Consider the following 19,918-nt stretch of genomic DNA (forward strand, 5'->3'; position numbering starts at 1 on the left):
AATTCATGCGTGGAAAGCGTTCTTCATCAAATGATGAATCCATAACAGCTGTGGAAGCGTATTTTGCAACCCTCCCAGATTCTCACTTCAGGGATGGAATTCATAAATTGGAATCTCGTTGGAACAATTGCATTGATGCTTATAATAAAGTGTATTTCAAACCATAACATTGTATTGTTCTTATCGAACCGCAAACTTATTGAACAGCCTAGTGCTTATTTCACTTTGTTTTTTTCCAAAAACAAAAAAAGTGTTTTATGTACCTAATTTTTGAATAAATGAAATTCTCTTATTGCGTTACTGAAATATATGTAAATTGAAATTTGTTCTCAATATTTTATTGCTCATTCGAGCGCCTTTGTGTATGCAACGCACTTTGTGCCCTTTATCGGCAGAGCAGCCTCTAATGTAGTGGTGCTGCATTGATGTACATACATACATACATATTTTGAAGTGCGCTGTAAGTTGGCTCTTGATTTTTACAAAGCCTGCATTCCCGCATTATTTATTATGCAAATTAGCATCTCTCCGATTTTGAATTCTATTACGCTTGATTTGTTTTTTGCAAACAATTTATTACTGATCTCAATATTATTTTAGTATTATTGAAAATAATCTTAGCAGTGCAATGACTTTTCAAAAAAAAATAATAAATAAATAAATAAATAAATAAATAAAAAAAGAAACAAATGGAACAAACAAATGTATAAGATAACAATGTTCGATATTTTTCTCTTATTTCTTAAACCCAACATGCAAATTTAGAAAAAATTTAAGTTAAGTAATTCAAATGCATGCCAATAAAAATTCTGATTTTTGCATTAACTTTAGGTCTTTTTTGGTGGTTTTTGAATTTTTTTTATATTAACTACTTTTCTAATAAGAAATTACCTAGAGTAGTCTATTTTAATTGTAAAAAAAATTGCATTTTTACAAACAATTTTCAAGGACATCAAAAATACAGGGATCAAATTTTCAAGAGGAAGTAATACTTTGCCTTGAGTGATAATTATATTAAATGTGATTAATAAATTGCCGAATGATTGGTGCGCGACTACCAAACCCCTGAGTGTATTTCTGCCATGTAAAAGCTCAAAGAATCATCTGCCGTTCGGAGGCGGCATACAACTGTGGGTCCTCCATTAATGGGAAAACATCAAGTCGCACACCACAAATAGGAGGAGGAGCTCGTTCAAATACTCAACAAAAGGTGTAAGCGCTAATTATTATTAATAATAAAATGTGGCCCGCTACACTAGTATACACAAATTTCCATAAAAAGGAGTACCTCGTTAAAAAAGTGTTTTTTAAAACTAATTTGGGGTTGCTGAACACAAAAAAAGTTTCATTTATTTTCCATTTTCTATAATATATTTTTTCTTTTTTTCAGTTATTGCAAAAAAATAACTCCAGAAAGGGAACAAAATTAACCTTTCATGGGTCTTTAGAAGCCGTTTTCACCTCTTAAAAAATTGTTCAGGAGTGTAAGCTAAGGCTTAACTCTGTTACAAGGCGGCAAGTTTGCATGAGTGCCGGGACATTAGGGTGGTCAAGCTGGTGAATTGAAGAATTACGGTTTCTTGGAGTACCTAATTGGACCGAAGCATATTTGAGGGCGGGCTAAGTATAGCAGGAACAGTTGTCTACATCACAACTCTCAGTAAAAAATCTCATGAAAACCGTTGCTGCAGTACTGAAGCTTGCAAAACCACCAAGAGTTTTTTGAAAAGATCGGACAAGGTAGTAGCGAAAATCCTGATCTGATTGATTTGATCCCTGACTGAGAGAAGGATTGAACTACGAGTCCTGATAGAACTAATTACATGGTACAATCCATGGCGACGATATATGGCCACTATAGACATAATCGACAATCCTCTCATCGTTCCCACGACAGTCGGTTCTACGGTTCTACCTATACCTTGGTCTTAAGTGCAATGGCCATTATTGCCTCAGTGCTTGGACAAATGTCTGGCCCTCCATATTTCCATATTCATATCCAACTCTTCATGGATATCATTCGAAAGTTATATATGCATTAGGGCGGGTCGATTTAAAAATCGCTCATTGCTCTGTGAAAATCGTATTCTAGGGATCAAAATAAGAAACTTTGCCGAAGGAACCATACCTCTGAAACGAATTCTGATATCCTCCAATTTGGGTCGAACGAAAAATCCCACTTTGACCCATTTAGAGTGCTCCAATCGAGTCCAAATGTATGACCGACCCCCACTAACTTTGGACGTCCGATCCACCCATGCCAGTGGCACGCCCCTGGGGGGTTCCACATACAATCATTTCAAAATATCACCATATTTGGCCTTTACATGAGAAAAGAAAGTAAAAAGTTCGACCCAAATTGGGGGACATCAGAAATCGTTTTAGAGGTATGGTTCCTTCGGAAAAATTTCTTATTTTGATCCCTAGAATATGATTTTCACAGAGCAATGGGCGATTTTTTTGCTTCCTCACAAATCGACCCGGCCTAATATGCATGTGTGTATATTCATAGGCGTTATAAAAGATTGTTTTGAAAAAAACACCTTTCTTCTTCTGCATTAAATTATGTTTTTTTTTACAAGCGCTTCTGAGAGAAAACCAATCTGCGTTTTTGACTAATGTTCACGCAACTTCTTCAGATAAATAGCAAAACACAACTTAATTGAAGGCGTCTTCTTTATTTCAGCCATTACGCCAGGTATAATTGCATTTTTTATACTACTATAAACTAGTTGTTGTACAACTGCAGGCATAACTGCCTAATTAAGTAAATAGTTACGTGATAATAAAAAAAGAAACAACCTTTAGCAATTATGATCGATAAAAAAAATTTGGTTGTATGAACTAAAGAAAAAATCAATTAAAAGGATACTGAGCAAACAAAAGAGCCAATTAAAATCCATTTGCAAAAATCGATGTAGATAATTTTCTCGTTTTCTGGAGCTTGTTCGTTTAGCCAAAATCATACGCATTATGGCGTTAATCTCTTAGGGTCACGTGGGAACATTGAAGTCTTACGTATATTATCAAGTCCAAGGTAAAGCATGACAACACGCTCCATGCCGATGCCACCACCTGCATGAGGTGGACAGCCGAAACGGAACGATTCAACATACGAAGCAATCGTTGTTATATCTGTAGCAAAAGTAATACACAGAATAGTTATTAGAAACACTGCACTTTTTATGCGTTCATAAAACTCACCGATGCCGTGATGTTTTGCGCGTTCAATTAGAAAATCGGGATCGTGTATACGTTGAGCACCAGAAAGAATTTCCTCGCCGCGCATGAACATATCATATGAGTTGGAATAAGTCGGATTGTTTGGATCGGGCATTGTATAGAAAGGACGTACCGCAAGGGGAAATTTGTCCAAAACGTAAACGTCAGTATCGTATTTGGCTTTTACAAGTCTACCCAAAAACTTTTCATTGGGTGTCGACAAATCTTCCTCATCGCCCGTTTCTACACCAGCTTCTCGCAACATTCTCACACCTTCCGCGAATTCCAAAATTAGTGGCGGTTCGAGGAACTTAAATGGTTCCACTTTATATTGTTGGTTTACTGCCGCAATTTCGGCACTGTAATTGTCGCGTAGACCTTTAAAGATTTCCGTGAATGTATTGGCAATGGTATACAGCACTTCGTGGTAGTGGTATTTGAAAGCCATCTCCAAATCGAGTCCAACAAACTCAGTCAAATGGCGATGTGTATTGGAGTCTTCTGCACGAAATACTGCCCCTACTGTGTAAACTTTATCGAAGTCAGCAGCAATAGCCATCTGTTTATATAACTGGGGCGATTGGGCCAAGTATGCGGAGTCTATGAAAAATCAAATTAATTATGAAAAATCATCCTTAATTACCCTTGAAGTAGTTAATTACCTTTGAAGTAGCTGACAGTGAACACGTTCGCGCCACCTTCACTGGCGGCAGAAATAATTTTCGGTGTATGTATTTCCGTGAAGCCCTTAGTCGTCAAAATATCACGGAATAAACGACATACTCCAGCTTCCAAACGGAAAATAGCTTGATTTGCAGGTGTACGTAAATCCAACACGCGATTGTCCAAACGTGTATCTTGGTTTACACGAATATTTAAGCCTTCTGGCTCCTACAAAAACAAAGAATTAGTTTGAACTGCATGGAATGCTGTGAATTGCTACGCACATCAGGGTTATCGGGGCGGGAAGCATCTTCAATTTGTAACGGTAGTTGCGGTTTGGCCTGCGACACTACGAAGAGTTGTTCGATACACAATTCAATTGTTTGTTCGGTACATGACTCAATCTTATTGGGAACTGAAACAACTTTAGCTTGGACATCAATTATGCCTTCTCTGTTCACGCTGCAAAATTTAGTTTAGCAGAATAAGAGCTTTTTTACATAACTTTTTCAACTTATCGTTAAACTTACTTGCCAGCAAATTTCACCATTTGCTTGGAAATACGATCACCTACAGCCAAAATGCATTGCACCGTACTGCTCTGCTGACGTAGAACTAAGAAACATTGTTTGCCTTTCGAGCGCGATGTGTGCACACGTCCACGAACCCACACCAGTTCATCCTTACTTACATGCTGACTCAACTCGTTAACGCGCACAAATTTGCGTTCCTCAAATTTTTCTTTTGATTGGATAAGCCCTGCGGAACCATATCGATCAGCTGAGACATCAACTGCATCGCCAGCTTCTTCGTTGTTAGCCAAATTTGCGGCTTTTTGCTCAGCTTTCTATGATATGTTGATACAGTGAACACTGACATTCGATAAATATTTTATTAGTCTAACCTTTGCAGCTTTTAATGCCTCCTTCGCTTGCTTCTTTGCTGCCTTCTTCGAAGTCGTATCGCCTTCAACTGCGCCGCTAGCGGTCGCTACATTCTCCTTATCAGCTACCATTCTTCGTGTTATCGGTTCGGCTACAAAAATAACCGCACGGGTACAAAAAATATTAAAATATTTAACAGCAAAAAAGTTCAGCAACAAGTTACAACACAAAAAAATACACTCATGCACGTCATTCAATGCGGCAACTAGCTCTACAAAATCATTTTTTGGGGGGAGGGGGGCCGGTTGATTTTCGACTGCAGTTTTCATTATTGCGTCATGTTCACAAATTTAGTTTTTGAGAGCAAAACTATATTTTTATATATACAAAAGTATTCCGCCTTCACCCACTATAGTGCATCGCTCTAAAAGCTTCAGATTGCTTTCATCTCGTTACTTTTTAGTTTGTGGGTCACAGCTGCATGTCTGGCACAAGTATCACATGGTGATTACCCACACAATCTTTGTTGCACTATCAAGCTGCGCTATTATTTCACTATTTGCCATAATATGTTTAAAAAATGTATGTTTTATTCACTGCTCACCTTTTCGAAAGAGTTTTGTATAGTTTTTTCCCGAATTTATTCTTAAAAACACACAAATTGCAACATGACACGCAAAGAACACGTTTCACATCCACTGCATTCCTCCAACTACGAAATTCAGCTGTCATTTTGCTCATTGTAGCAAATGCGGACGTGTCAGCACAGAGTTGCTTCTGCATTCTGGGAGTCAGAAAAGTTTTAACACAAAAATAATTTAAAGTAATAAAAAATCTTTACATAGTCGTAAAAATATATACATATATCTGAGTATGCACATTTGTAACATGAAAATTAATAATACATTTTCTCCTAAATAGAGTGCATCATATTCCCCACAATAGGCTGTAAAAATGTCACCCTGCGTTGAGTTTACAGAGATCCTTGCCATACTCTTCCAATACAGAGAAATTTAAAAATTTATTGTTACAATAGCGAAGTTTTGCGAACCGACTGGCAACAATCGCGAATAGGTGACTAGCAAGGAGCTAGAACTCCTTTCCACTTTAAAACCATTAAACCAAAAATGAAATCGTCATATGTGTGTGTGCAGTAAGGATGCACATTAACTCCCATCCCTCATCCCTATTATCAACACTGAACTGAAATTCTTTATTTTTGTTCATATTTTTATTTTCATTTGCAGGTATCCGGCAACACTATACTGTTGTCAATTCCAATGAGTTGTTATTCTCCTTTAAAATAGGAAAGTTGTGATATCGGTAAATGCATAACCATTCAATTTTCATTCAAATACTTCGATTACACATGTAAAAATAAGTAAAAACACGCGTGTCAGTGTATATTTTGTAAATTTAAGTGAATTTTAATGTGCCAAACTAAAGGGAAGTTCCCGAGCGCACTTTAAAGTCAGATAATTACAAAACTATTATTTCCGGAATAATTGGGAGATATAAAAGTTGTTTCTGAGCCACTTCATAACATCTCCACCAAGTTTCATTAATAAGTTATTATACTTTGTCTAAAATTGCTCATGTTACATTATATCAAACCCGACCCTTATTCAGTAAGTGGAAAGCCGCCATCTTGGAACATTTAAATACAAATTTGTCTAATTGATTGAACTTAATTTTCAATGAATTATGCGTGCTACTGTTACCCACACTTTTGGTTTTAAATGTCTGTTTCTAGTAATTTGTGTTGCGAAACGACACTTTTCTGCATTCTTGGGCGTTGAATTATATTTATTAAAAACAAAAATATAACTCCATTATGAATAAATTGTTTATTATAAATAGAAAAAGGCAATAAGAGAAACTTATGTTCGTACAGCCGCTTAGAATAGTTTTAAATCGTGAAGTTTGCATCTGAACAAAACTTCTGCCTTCAATTAAGTTGTACATGTGCATTTATAAATTTCTTATACAATATTTTTTTTTTTTCAGTTGCAATAATTTGCTTAATAATTTAATTCAACAGTGAACAAGTTTAAACACACATACAAACATATAAGCACATACTTACGTGCTTTAAGTGTGTGCACATACAAGCATATTTTACAAAATTGTACATACATTTATTTTTTAAAAAATAGTGACTTTTTAATTTCAATTTGATTGCTCATTTAAATATATGTTCTACATACTTTCATAAGTATGTAAAAAATTGCTTCTTTTCATTCAATATTCTTACAAAACCAGTCACATAGGAACTAGAAAATGTACATTAGCATATAACTAATTACTCCCAAAAAGTTCTGACTAATTTCAATTTCTAAACAACGATAGCCGCTGTTGTTTGAGTATAAAAGTTTGAGATGTTTTAATTTGATTTATTCGAAGAATACTTCTTTAGTCTCAGTAAAAGGAAGCATTGGTATGAAGAGGCAATTTCCCTAATGCTTCGCCAGAAAATTGTCCAGTTTTGGAGCATAATGTGAGAATCTTAAGGTACACAGATGATCGGTGGGCATTATTCATTTCTATATGCCAGATAAAGCTAGTTCGTTGAGGTTATTATCTTCCCATTATTGTGGGCTCATCAGCCATAGCTACTTCATCGTTCGGTGCCTTGGCACCCTTCTTCTTGCCTGAGTACCACATGAATAGCAAACCGCACACAAGGTTCACTACAAAAGTAAACCAAGCCAAGTAGACTCCATAGCCGTATCTGAAAAAAAAAACAACAAATGAATTGATTGAAAACTTGCATAAACATATACATTATATGTAACATATAAAGGGTGTTTTTTTAGAGGTTAGGTTTTCAAGTTGGCACTACTTTTTTCGTAGATGGTCTTTTTGACAGCTGTCACTTGATTTATGCTTAGTTTGGTTTGCCATTTCATAATGAATAGACTTACATCTGAACAACGTTTGCAAATCGAAAATAATGGTTCGGTTCGCGCGGTTCGAAATAATGGTTTTTGTTCAGCGATGAAGCTTACTTTTGGTTGAATGGGTATGTCAATAAGCAAAATTGTCGCATTTGAAGTGAACATAATCCACAAGCCATTGCTGAGACGCCGTTACATCCTCAAAAAGTCACTGTTTGGTGTGCTCTATGGGCAGAGGGAATCATTGGTCCATATTTCTTTAAAAATGAAGCCGGCCATAATGTTACAGTCAATGGAGAGCGCTATAGAGCCATGATTAATGACTTTTTCGTGCCTGAATTGGACGATGTTGATGTGGACGACCTTTGGTTCCAACAAGACGGCGCTACATGCCATACAGCAACGCAACAATCGATTTATTGAAGGAAACTTTTGGTGAGCGCATTATCTCGCGCCGTGGACCTGTGGCGTGGCCTCCAAGATCGTACGATATAACACCGCTGGACTATTTCTTGTGGGGCTATGTGAAGTCGCTTGTCTACGCAGATAAGCCCGAGACGATTGACGTCTTGGAAGAGAATATTCGGCGCGTTATTGCTGACATACGGCCCCAATTGCTGCAAAAAGTGGTTGAAAATTGGGCCTCTCGGCTGGAATTTATTCGAGCCAGCCGCGGCGGCCACTTGCCCGAAATCATTTTTAAAACATAATGGCAAACCCTTATCTTTATAATAAAGCTAAATTCTTGGCCATAACATTAAATTATATACATTTTATTTCATCTTGAAAACCTAACCTCTAAAAAAACACCCTATACATACTTATAAATATCGAAAGAAGTGTAAAACAAATTAGAATAAAGATTGCAACTTAGATTATGGCCAAGTGACAAAATGTTATCAAAACCTTTTGCTTTCTATAACCATGAATATCAACGTAAGTACTACGTGTAGTGTACCTGTGGTACTCTTGCCATCTATAACCATGAATACAGTTGTATAGGGTGGGCCATGTAAAATTTGCTTTTTGAATCGGCTATAAAAAAAAAACTAATTAATATTTTTTCAAACTTTTTTTTTATTTTGAAGATTGAACATTGTCATTTATGAATGAAAAATAATATCGTTCAAATGACTGCCACGACTGGCTTTACAGTAGGCCATTCGATCAACCCAATTTTTAAGCACATCTTGGATTGTTTGGGCTCCAATTTCATGAATGGCAACTTCGATTTCAAGTTTTAAAGCATCAATCGTCTCTGGATGGTTCGCATAGCATTTGTCCACAAATAATAGTCCAACGGGCTTAAGCCACAGCTCCGAGGCGGCTAATTGATATCGGAATTCAAAAACGGTAGCCAAAAGTTCGAGTGTAACTTTGGCAGTGTGACAAGTTGCACCATCCTGTTGAAACCAAATGTCGTCCATGTCATCCTCTTCAATTTTTGGAAACAACTCGTTGAGCATGTCACGGTAACGTTTGACATTTACTGTAACCGCGGCTCCTCGCTCATTTTCGAAAAAAATGGCCCGATGATGCCGCCAGACCAAAAACCGCACCAAACAGTGACTCGTTGTGGATGCATTTGCAACGTGTGGATTTTCTGAGCCCCAAATCCGACACTTTTGCTTATTGACGTAGCCAGCGGTGTGAAAATCAGAAAAGAAGAAGAAGAGTCACCACTTTGGAAATAGGTTTTCAATATTTCCCAATTTTGTTCAAGCGTATAGCGTCCCATTTCGTAAACGTCAAACCTTTAAGTAAATTATGAACACATTTGACATGCCATTTGTGTTACCATTCTCAAAAAAATAGGTGGTTCAAAAAGCAAACGCTATATGGCCCACCCTGTATAAAAGTTAATAAAAATCAGCCTAAAACAGTAGCTGTAGATTTTGTCTTCACAATTTAATATTTCAATTTTTTATTCCATTCTCTCAAATTTCAATCAAAGAATTACTTTACGGACTTTTTTAATCTTTAAACGAAGATGGCAAAATACTTGTATAATTACTTTTTGAACATTTTGGTAGCAAAACAGTAAAAGGTAAAGCCAAGTTAGTTGCACGTGCAGCCGGAACCGGAATTGATACTGTTAATTGCCCGATTGTGAAATGAGTGCAATTCCATCGCTTATTTTAAAGTTTTTATTAAAAGTACTTACGTAAGTTTCGCCCCATCGGGATAAGCATAGAACAAGTGTGTCCTGGTGTAATCTACGGATGAAATTAGCACTTGTATGACTACCACGGCGGAGGATGCCGACACCAAGTGAATACCACCTGCCAGCCGCTTAAACATGTAACGCGGATTCTTGAAAGTGTAAAATGAGAAAATCGAGCCGAGACCCATAACAAAGACGGTAATACAGGCGAAAGAAGCCTGTGTTCGTATATAATCTGCAAAAATACTTATTTTACTGCCGCGAATAACTTTGCAACATACATAGGTGTATACTCGCACTTACCCATTAACTCAACATCAATGCCGGGGTCACTGCGCAGCGCATTCGAATTTGGAAACATGTCGATATACTTGCAACGCTCTAGAAAAGTATAACTTTGAGTATTTTAGAACAATTTCAATCGAATCATTAACGTTTACCCGTTGATTGATAAATATAACCATTAGCTTCCCGGCCGCTACTTGGTGGCAGTGGTGGCACCAACTGTAATATCACCTGATGATCATTCAACACAAACGCCGGTACGCCCAAATCACGCACAAAAGGCCAAAAAAGCTTTGGCACATATTGCCTCTCATTCCAACCCTGAAATATCGCCAATTGGGCAGCTTCTGGTATGACAAAATAGTACGACGTCGAATTAACCATCACCTTTTGCAATGCCGAACCAAATGTTTGTCGGGCTTCAATATCTCGCACATTAAGTGGATCAATTGCAATGGGTTTAGCTAGCGCTGGTATTATTTCAGCACGTGTTGCATTTGTATTTAACACCAGATTTTGAAATGCTTTTTTGAATGTCTGAAATTCGAGCTCGTCATTACGTACCCAATGAGCAAACATACGTCGCTTAGCTGACTCTGTGAAACTTTTCATTGGCATTTCCACAATTTCTTCGCTGAATTCACGTACGAAGTTCAGATTTGATGCGTTTAGTTTGGCATCAAGGAGCGTACTGGGATTTACATAAGCTATTGAGGTGAAGTTGCGCACCACATTGGCGGTAGGTAGTGCATTGGGCGTTGTGGTGTAGCGACAATGACGCCACAAGCCGGAGTGTGAGTACATGAAGAAACGACGCGTCTCCGGTATGAATATGCCTAAAATGAAATGAAAAAGAAAAGTGTTTGAACTAAATTATTTACTACATTCGCTCAACAATAAAACAAACAATTCCTATACCCGCGCCCACTTGTGCACAGGGGTACGAGTATTATAATGGGGTTCACTTAACGGTTGTATGTAACAGCATAAAGTATGATGAGAGGAGTTATTTATCGAAAATTGGTATAGTTATAGGCTTGAGTATAATAAGAAGTAAACTGAGTAAATTGTGAGAACTCTATTTATAATTTGAGATTTATTCAATGTTGAAAGTTTAGGTATGCTTTTTTCAAGTGAAAGATCTTCGGTTCCCTTTAAAATGTTTATAAATATTTGATTTGTTGATTTTACAGGAAAACAATTATTTTTTTGTTCAAAATTCTTGTGAAATAACATTTTTTGTAAAACACTCCCTTCAGATTTTTTGCTCACCAATGTACATCGCGACACTTCGATCGATTTGCAAATGTCCGTATTATACGAGTACTAGGGCGGGTCGATTTAAAAATCGCTTATTGCTCTGTGAAAATCGTAATCTAGGGATCAAAATAAGAAACTTTGCCGAAGGAACCATACCTCTAAAACGAGTTCTGATATCCCCCAATTTAAAAATATCACCATTTTTGGCCTTTACATGAAAAAATCAGCTAAATGGCTATGTTTTTTCTTTATTTTTATTTATTTATAATAATATTTATTATTTATTTATAATAATATCTATGTTTTCTCTTAAGAAATTTATTTAGTCAGAACATATCGAGCCATTACCGCCAAAATAATGTATCCCACACCATAATCGATTTTTGTTTTGTTATCGAAATCGATAGTTTAACATCATTTGCATCATCTATCAAAATTTCATGGCTGTAGATTAAACCGTTAAGATTTTATAACAAAAACAATTTTAATGTAAATGCATATGGTGACTTGTTTACATTTTCTTTGAACGCTTGTGTGGGATACAATTAAATTCTCTTTTAAAATAAATGAAACACAAGGGAACAAAATAAAAAAAACACAATTTTTTGAGACTTTAATTAAAGATAAAGCTTTAGAACAATATGTCGAAGGTATGAATTTGTTATTTTTGCAAAATATGTTTTTGTTTTGAATTATTGGATATTTTTACAGCTCTCCCTGGTACCGTATAGCGATTCAGATGAATCTTTCGTTGATTTAAATGGTTTGGAAAGTTTAAAAGAAGTCGAGGAGGAAACGTGTGTTGGGAAAAGGGGCTACAGAAAGCAAAAGAGAATACCTAAAAGGCTGCAAAAAGTTAAGAAAAAAAATACGAGTGTTTTGTCCAACCCGTGCTTAAAGAAAAAATGTCCAAATTCGTGTCATGATAAAATTTCTGAAGATGAAAGAGTAAGAATAAATGAACATTTTTGGGGAATCGGCAACAAAATTAGACAGAAAGATTGGCTGTCTTCTTGTGTTAAACAAGTCGATATTAAAAGGCGATATGGAGAAAGTGACAGGAAAAAGTGCAGCTTTAATTATTTTATCAATATCAATAATAGCAGTTATAAAGTTTCTCAACAATTTTTATTGAAAACGTTGAACATTTCACAAACGATTTTAATATCCGTAATAAAAAATAGAAGTTCGTATAAAACTTGCCTTGAAAATATAAAAAAGCCAACTGCACACAACAAATCTGAGGAAGCAAACATATCGCTAGTAAAATCCTTTATAGTACAATTACCAGCGGTTCCTTCACATTATTGCAGGAATAAAAGTACAAAATTATATCTACCTCAAGAATTTCGAAACATAAAAACTGTATATCAGCATTATGTAGAACATTTGAAAACTATTAATAAAGTAAATAGTCACTTATCGTTAAGAGTATTCCGTAATATTTTTAGAAACAGTTTCAATTTAGGCTTTCATTTACCTATATTAAAAAAGATAAATGTATCTTATGCGAGAATTACAATAATTTAGACACAGAATCCAAAAAGCAATTGCATTCATCAGAAGAGTATCAAATTCATCTAAAGGACAAAGAGAAATGTAAGCAAATATTTTTGGAGGACCAAAAGCTATGCAATGAGAATGCGGCTTATTTATGTACAAGTTTCGACTTGCAAAAGGTCTTAAATACTCCCTATGGAAAAAGTATTACTTTGTTCTATTCTAAAAAATATTCATTCTACAATGAAAGTTTTTATGAGAGTGGTACAAGAGATGGGTTTTGTTTTTTATGGGGAGAAAAGGATGGTAAACGAGGGTGTAATGAAACAACTGCACAACTGTTTTCCAATACCTTAAATTAGTCGATGAAAGAAAAACCCAGTCGATAGTCCATCTTTATTGCGATAGCTGCGTAGGACAGAACAAAAACAGAGCTATGTGTGCGACATTAACTTATTTTGTTGAAAATTCTAATTTTGTGACTAATACAATATAAAAATCACATACTTGTTGCCTGGACACACCATGATGCCTGTTGATTCGATACATAGTACAATTGAATCGTTTATTCGGAATAGGGCTATTACTTTATTTTTGTTTTATCGAATATACTAAGAAATGTATACATTTTTTTTTTTTTTAATCAAATGTAATTTAATTTTAAGGACTAAGTAAAAAAATTAAATAAAAAAAAAACGGGAAGTCACTTCCTTAAAATAAATGTTTGTGTAACCCACACACTTTTTTAATAATAGGTTGCCAGAAGGAAAGCAAAAAAAATGTATCCCACAAAAACAACCCTTATGATGCAAATATCTATTTAAACTTATTAAAATTAAATGTATTACACAAAAAAATATTTACATTATAAATTTTAAAATAATGGCTTTATTCAAACTGATTTAATTTAAAAAAAACCTTCCCCTGTAAAATTTCGAGTTTGTGGGATACATTTTTTCGGCGGTTATGGCTCGATATGTAAATGAAAAAATTAATTTAAGTGAGTTATAGAAAAGAAACTAAAAAGTTCGACCCAAATTGGGGGACATCAGAATTCGTTTTAGAGGTATGGTTCCTTCGACAAAGTTTCTTATTTTGATCCCTAGAATATGATTTTCACAGAGCAATGGGCGATTTTTTTGGCTCCCCACAAAAGACACTAAAAGTTCAACCCAAATTGGGGGACATCAGAATTCGTTTTAGAGGTATGGTTCCTTCGGCAAAGTTTCTTATTTTGATCCCTAGAATATGATTTTCACAGAGCAATGGGCGATTTTTTTGCCTCCCCACAAATCGACCCGGCCTAATGTACAGGCAGCTGCGGTTGTCGAGCATTTAGAAACATATATTTACATACATACGAGTACGTATGCTAGCTCTTCGCTGTAGCAGCATTTTGTACTGATTTTTCATTGGTTCGCTGAACGTAACATATTTGATTACATCTCGAAGTATTTTGGAGGTCCCACAATGAAACTTTCAGGGATTACTGAGCGTTGCCTTAGCTATTATTGAAAAAATAAGAAAAAAAATTTGCAGGGAGTGATTTTTCAAAAATGCCACACAAAAAAAATTTCACAAAAATTTTGAAGAAAAAAACTTTCAGAAAACAAAATTTTTAGGCCATTCCATCAGTCCAATTTTTATTTTCCACAATTTAAGTTTTTATAAAAGGTTTTTTTCAAGTATTTCTGTTTCTAAAAAATAAAAAAAAAGAACCAAGATATTTCTCTTTAAACATTTCTATACCAAATATCAGCGCAGAATAAATATCAAAAATATTAACTTTTTTGTACAATTTTTTCAGTTTTCTTTTTATTATACTCAACCCTACATATAAACGAATTTACAGAAAAATGTATGATAATATCCAAAATAGTTGGATAACTTGACATGGATTCGCTCAGATGTCTTAAGCTGTTGATATTAAAGTGAAATATGGATGAAGGAAAAAATTCATTGCCAAATGCATTTTTAAGTATGGAATAAAAGAAAGTCAAAGTAACTCCAGCGCTAAAAGACTCTCGCCCAAAAATTCGGTTATTGAAAAATTCTCCATGTGAGTTCTCAGACCAGTCAAACTATTCTTTGGTAAACCTAGAGAAAAATTTGACGTCTACCACTTCCAAAATGCGCAGTTCGTGTCTTTGTTGATGAATTTTTCTGCATCAAACTCAAATGATTTGTTTGAGTAACTCCTATAATTTATTCTTTTAACTTCATTTCAAAAATAATTCAATTTCATTTAGTTTTTTTGAAATGAATTCAAATTCAAATAGTCTCAGTGACCTTTGAGTGCTATATTTTCACAAATTTATTCATCACTACCTGCAGAGTTGAAGAGGAAACCGACAAAATTAATGATGGAATCAATTGCGTTAAATCGTTGTATTTATTTTCAGTTTGCAACACCCACACAGTAAAAAATCAGGTGCAGTCAGAAGTATGGAGTTTCATGAAATAGTTTCACCTTAAATTTTTGCAGCAATTCTGCCTTAACAGGCATGTGAACAATCCTGTTAAAACCACACACAGTTGAAAGGCGTTGTCTTTCGGCTTAATTCGACTTGGTAATATTAAAATTCCTTTAATATTTTCAATTAACGGTATGCCATTACAGTGCGACTGCTTTTTTTTTGCTGCAAACTTGCAAATCCGTTTCATGGCAAATTTTGGGATTAGATTTTATTAATTTACGTGTCCGTTTACGTCAAAATGGTTTCCTCCTCTTCTACACTTTCAAGAATCCCCTTGCAAATTTTCGATTGGATTGGCAAATCTGTGGGTTTTAATACTTGCAGTTTGCATGTACTTTTGGTTTAAAAAAAAAATTAAATCTTTGTGCAGAATAATCTGCAGCGACTGTCTGATGATACCAAATTGAGGTTGTTGATCGCACAAACGCCTACTTTGAGAGCTTTGAGAAACTGTGTTTTTGGAGTGCATGCAAATTAGGACTGGTGAACTGTAAGAAGCCAAAAGGAGATTCTGCTGAAAAATAAAATGTTTTTCTGTTAACACTCGTAATACCACAGCCACTCTACATTGCTCCGTGTGACTTCTGGCTCTTCAATAAACTAAAATCACACCCTCTAGTCCAAAACATAGAACCAAAGTGAATTGACACGCAAGCTTAAAGTATCTTCGGAATTCGAATTTAACGGCTGTTTGAAAAAAAAACTAGGCTTAAGGGAAATACTTTCAACAAATCAACATGCCGTTTGATTATAATATAGTAAATAGTTCGAACATCCAATTGACTGACATTCAGGTTCGTGACTGGAATATTCTCGACAAATGCCGGCTTTCAGACAGCATCATTATTCACTATTTGTGACTAATAAGTAACATTGCTAGTGTATAATTATTGACTTTTAAGTACTATCGCTACTAGTGACTGCTTTATTGGAAACTTTGTAAATATTTTTAATCATAAGTAATTGTGAAAAGCATTAGGCAATATTTATAAGTTAAAAGGATTCCATATTATCTATCATTATTATTATTATTACTATTAGAAGGCCATTACGCACTGCGACCAGAGCTGATCTATTGTGAAAGGCCTATTTTGTAACCCTAGAGTTTTAAGCTTTTTAGAAATTTTAGTACAGTTTTGGGTTTGTTGTTCCAAAGATTGCATGGAGATACAACGATAACACCAAGGTGGTGAAGTCTTCGACTGCCCAACGCAGGGCATTCACAAAGCACATGTTCTGAGCTTTCTATGTCCATTTCGCAAAAGCGGCAGACATTGGTCTCGGATAGACCAATATTGTTTAGATGGTACCTCAGGCTGCAGTGACCTGTAAGGTATCCGGTTAAAAGACGCAGATCTACTCTGTTTAGTGAGAGAAGTTTGTCAGATATTCCTTTGTTGGGACTTAGGAGTAGTTTGGCTTGACGCTGACCGGCACAGTTTAGCCAGTGTGCGGCAAGTTTTCTTTCCTCCCATTTCTTAAGGAATTCATTAATGTGGCCTTTTGTCAGTCCACAGAAAGGCTCGGGACCAGTAAGTTGCATATTTGCTCCTTGTTTTGCAAGGTCGTCAGCCATTTCATTTCCCTCATGTCCTTCATGTCCAGGAATCCAACATAGTGTTACTGTGTTGAGGTTTCCTAACGTGTTTAGGAGGTTTAGGCAATCGTTTACCAATTTAGAGGTGATGGTTGTTGATAGAAGGGCTTTTAAAGCCGCTTGGCTATCTGAAAGTATGTAGATGTGAGTACCTCTCATTTTCCTTCTAAGGCATTCTCTCACACATATTTCAATGGCATGTATTTCTGCCTGGAATATTGTTGGGTAGGATCCCATAGGAATCGATTTTTTGAATTTGGGCCCATTGATTCCTGCCCCTGTTCTACCATTTTCCAATTTGGACCCATCAGTAAACCATAGCTGGGAGCCAGGTTTGAGAGTGATAGAGTTAGTTCTCCAGTCTGTTCGTTCATTGATTATAACTTGGAAGTTCCTGAAGAGTATTGCTTTGGGTGATAGTATATCATCCCTATGAAGAATGGGACTATGTAGGAAGTCTTCTAAGATCTTTAAATGTCCTTTCATATCCCCACTACCTTTTAGTCTTAAGGCACTCGAGCGAGCTTCCCTTTCAATTAGAATTGGAAGCGGTGGAATGTTCAGGAGCACACCCAATGCATCCGTGGGACATGTTTTCATAGCTCCTGTAATACCAACACATACCAGGCGATGCAGTTTGCTTAATTCGTTTGCCGCCTTTCTTTGCTTGACCTTGGGCCACCATGCTAAGGATGCATAAGTGACTATGCGTTTTACAACTGTGGTGAATGTCCAGAAGGTCATTCTAGGGCTTAGTCCCCATGTCTTACCAAAAAGCCTTGTACAGGCAAAGAATGCCCTTGTGGCTTTTGAAGTAACTCTCTCAATATGGGAGTTCCACGTAAGCGTTTTGTCAAGACTAACGCCAAGATAGTTCGCTTCTGTCGAGAGTTCAAGTGTTGTTCTATTAAGGGTCGGACATTTGAGATTTATGTTCCTTCTCCTAGTAAACGGTACAAGTGTTGTTTTGGATGGGTTGATGGCGAGCCCTTTTTCCGTGCACCATTTGTTTATTATTGTAAGGGCTTGCTGCATGCGATCCGAAATGGTTTCCTCATGCCAGCCTAATACATAAACTACTAGGTCATCAGCGTAACCCTGAGTGTAAAATCCTAGGTTATTCAGTTTGTGGAGAAGTTCATCTATGACTAGAGTCCACAGAAGAGGAGAAAGTACGCCACCTTGAGGGCAACCTCTTGTGGCTTTAATAGGTTCGATTGTTCCTCCTATTTCGGTGCTGATCGTCCTAGATTTCAGCATGAATATTATCCATCTAGTAATGGGTTCAGGTACCTCCTTTAGATATAGGGCATTATAGATTGCCTCATAGGAGGTGTTATCAAAAGCTCCTGATATGTCAATAAATGCACATAGAGCTATCTGTTTGGACTCAATAGCCTTTTTAATAACTGTTACCAGGCTGTGTATTGCAGTCTCAGTGGATTTTCCCTGTTGATAGGCAAATTGAAGTCGATGCAGTGGGAATTTATCTATCATGCACAAGGGGTGAAAGGGCAAAGGTATATATTTATTACATATTATATAATATATTAAAGATTACTTTAATACTATTAATGCAGAACATTTTTTAAAAAAATACGAAAAAGTTGTATTCAAAAATATTGATCATGCAATTTCACAAGAATTCATGCTTAATGATTTATGCCGATATTCTAACAGCACTAAACGGACATTGCAGTGAATAATTGGTCACTAATAGTAGTGGCTGGAGACGCTGACTGAATAACAACATAAATTTATCATCCAACGATGCTTCAACCAAATGATTTGCAATCAATACACGAAAACAGAATTATTTTTATCCAAAATATGTACATACAAAAGTGTTTATACGCTTTTTGTTTCGCCGTGTCTTATCCATTATTTCAAAATAATTTTAAGTATAATTTTACTGAAAACATTTTTCGATCCGAAATTTTTCAAATATCTGCTCGTCAAAATAATTTAGTGAGACTATTGCGAAAAAATGATTGCGCCATTGTAAATTAAATTAGACAACAAATTGAAAAAGTATTTTTTCAAACAAATTAGATGTGCTTAGCAAATATAAATGCTATAGAAACGTTAAAGCGAGTAGTCAAGTACAAAGGCTAAAGGCGGAAGTCAATGCTTCGGTGGACGTAGTGGACGCTGCCATAAAACGATTTTGCTATACGTATGCATGCATGTATGTATATGTATATGTATACATCTGTCCAAATAAACTATAAAAATTTTGTAGCGTTAACAGCTCATCGTAAAATTGCTAATTCAGCTTTGTATAGTCCCGTTTACTGTTTTAGACGTTTGTGTAATTGTCAAACACGCTTCCGAAATTTTAGAAAAATTTTCAAAGATACAAACGCGAAAATATTAACAATATTACAAGTAAGACAAGCGCTGCCGCGTAGCATATATTATAAAATATGCAGGGTGGGTCATCTAGTGTAGAAGAATTTATGTAATTTAATTCAGTTATACTTATACATAAAATTTTAATCAATAATTTTTTATTGGAAAGAGCAAGCCTTGCCATTGAATATGAAAGACAATTTCACTGAAATGATTTCCACGTCGGATCTTACAGTAGCCAATTCTGTCACCCCATTTTTTCAGCACATTTCGTTAATTTCGGCAGTTTTCTCACCAAAGGCTCACGACTTTATATTTTGATTCCTCAATGACCACTGGATGGTTTGCATAATATCTATCCTTAAGGGCGTTCCATAAAAAATAATCGAATTGAGTAAAATCACAGCATCTACGTCACAGGAAGTCACGATTTCGGGATATTATTCGATTGTCGATTTTTTATATTCGATTCTAATATTTATTGTATATATTTCCCAACTTAGTTCAAGCGGAAAGCGACCTATTTTATAAATGTCTCATGCGGTTCCCAAAGCATGCAATTCACTTTCTAAGTAATTCGCGGCGCATTCGTAATTCACTTTGGCAGCTCTCCTTGT

The 19,918-nt window shown here is 35.7% G+C and overlaps 2 protein-coding genes across 2 annotated transcripts in view; both read right to left on the bottom strand.

Annotated features, from left to right (window-relative positions):
* Window positions 1-2,658: 2,658 nt before the first annotated feature.
* Window positions 2,659-5,486, bottom strand: LOC129245482 (aspartate--tRNA ligase, cytoplasmic). Its single transcript, XM_054883662.1, has 7 exons — window positions 5,374-5,486; window positions 4,790-4,920; window positions 4,416-4,732; window positions 4,170-4,347; window positions 3,885-4,113; window positions 3,205-3,822; window positions 2,659-3,135 (listed from the first exon to the last, which is right to left on the bottom strand). The coding sequence occupies exons 2-7, from the start codon at window positions 4,898-4,900 to the stop codon at window positions 2,972-2,974; spliced, it is 1,617 nt and encodes a 538-aa protein (XP_054739637.1). The 5' UTR covers window positions 4,901-4,920; window positions 5,374-5,486; the 3' UTR covers window positions 2,659-2,971.
* Window positions 5,487-6,597: 1,111 nt separating this feature from the next.
* The window catches only part of LOC129243718 (uncharacterized), a 38,732-nt gene continuing 25,411 nt past the window's right edge, over window positions 6,598-19,918 (bottom strand). The window contains exons 3-6 of the mRNA XM_054880963.1: window positions 10,271-10,951; window positions 10,134-10,211; window positions 9,831-10,065; window positions 6,598-7,500 (exon numbers count right to left, since the gene is read on the bottom strand). Of these exons, the coding sequence (XP_054736938.1) occupies window positions 7,347-7,500; window positions 9,831-10,065; window positions 10,134-10,211; window positions 10,271-10,951 (1,148 nt within the window). The 3' untranslated portion in view covers window positions 6,598-7,346. The remainder of the gene's footprint in view (window positions 7,501-9,830; window positions 10,066-10,133; window positions 10,212-10,270; window positions 10,952-19,918) is intronic.

Source organism: Anastrepha obliqua, chromosome 4, assembly GCF_027943255.1.
Source record: "Anastrepha obliqua isolate idAnaObli1 chromosome 4, idAnaObli1_1.0, whole genome shotgun sequence".
In the NCBI taxonomy this organism is placed as follows: Eukaryota; Metazoa; Arthropoda; class Insecta; order Diptera; family Tephritidae; genus Anastrepha; species Anastrepha obliqua.

What these genes read in the sequence shown, in the direction of transcription:
- LOC129245482 (XM_054883662.1), bottom strand. Translation starts at nt 4,900, where the DNA reads ATGGTAGCTGATAAGGAGAATGTAGCGACCGCTAGCGGCGCAGTTGAA. An exon ending in AGGCATTAAAAGCTGCAAAG is followed by an intron (nt 4,733 to 4,789) that starts GTTAGACTAATA and finishes AACATATCATAG; the next exon opens with AAAGCTGAGCAAAAAGCCGC. An exon ending in ATGGTGAAATTTGCTGGCAA is followed by an intron (nt 4,348 to 4,415) that starts GTAAGTTTAACG and finishes TAAATTTTGCAG; the next exon opens with CGTGAACAGAGAAGGCATAA.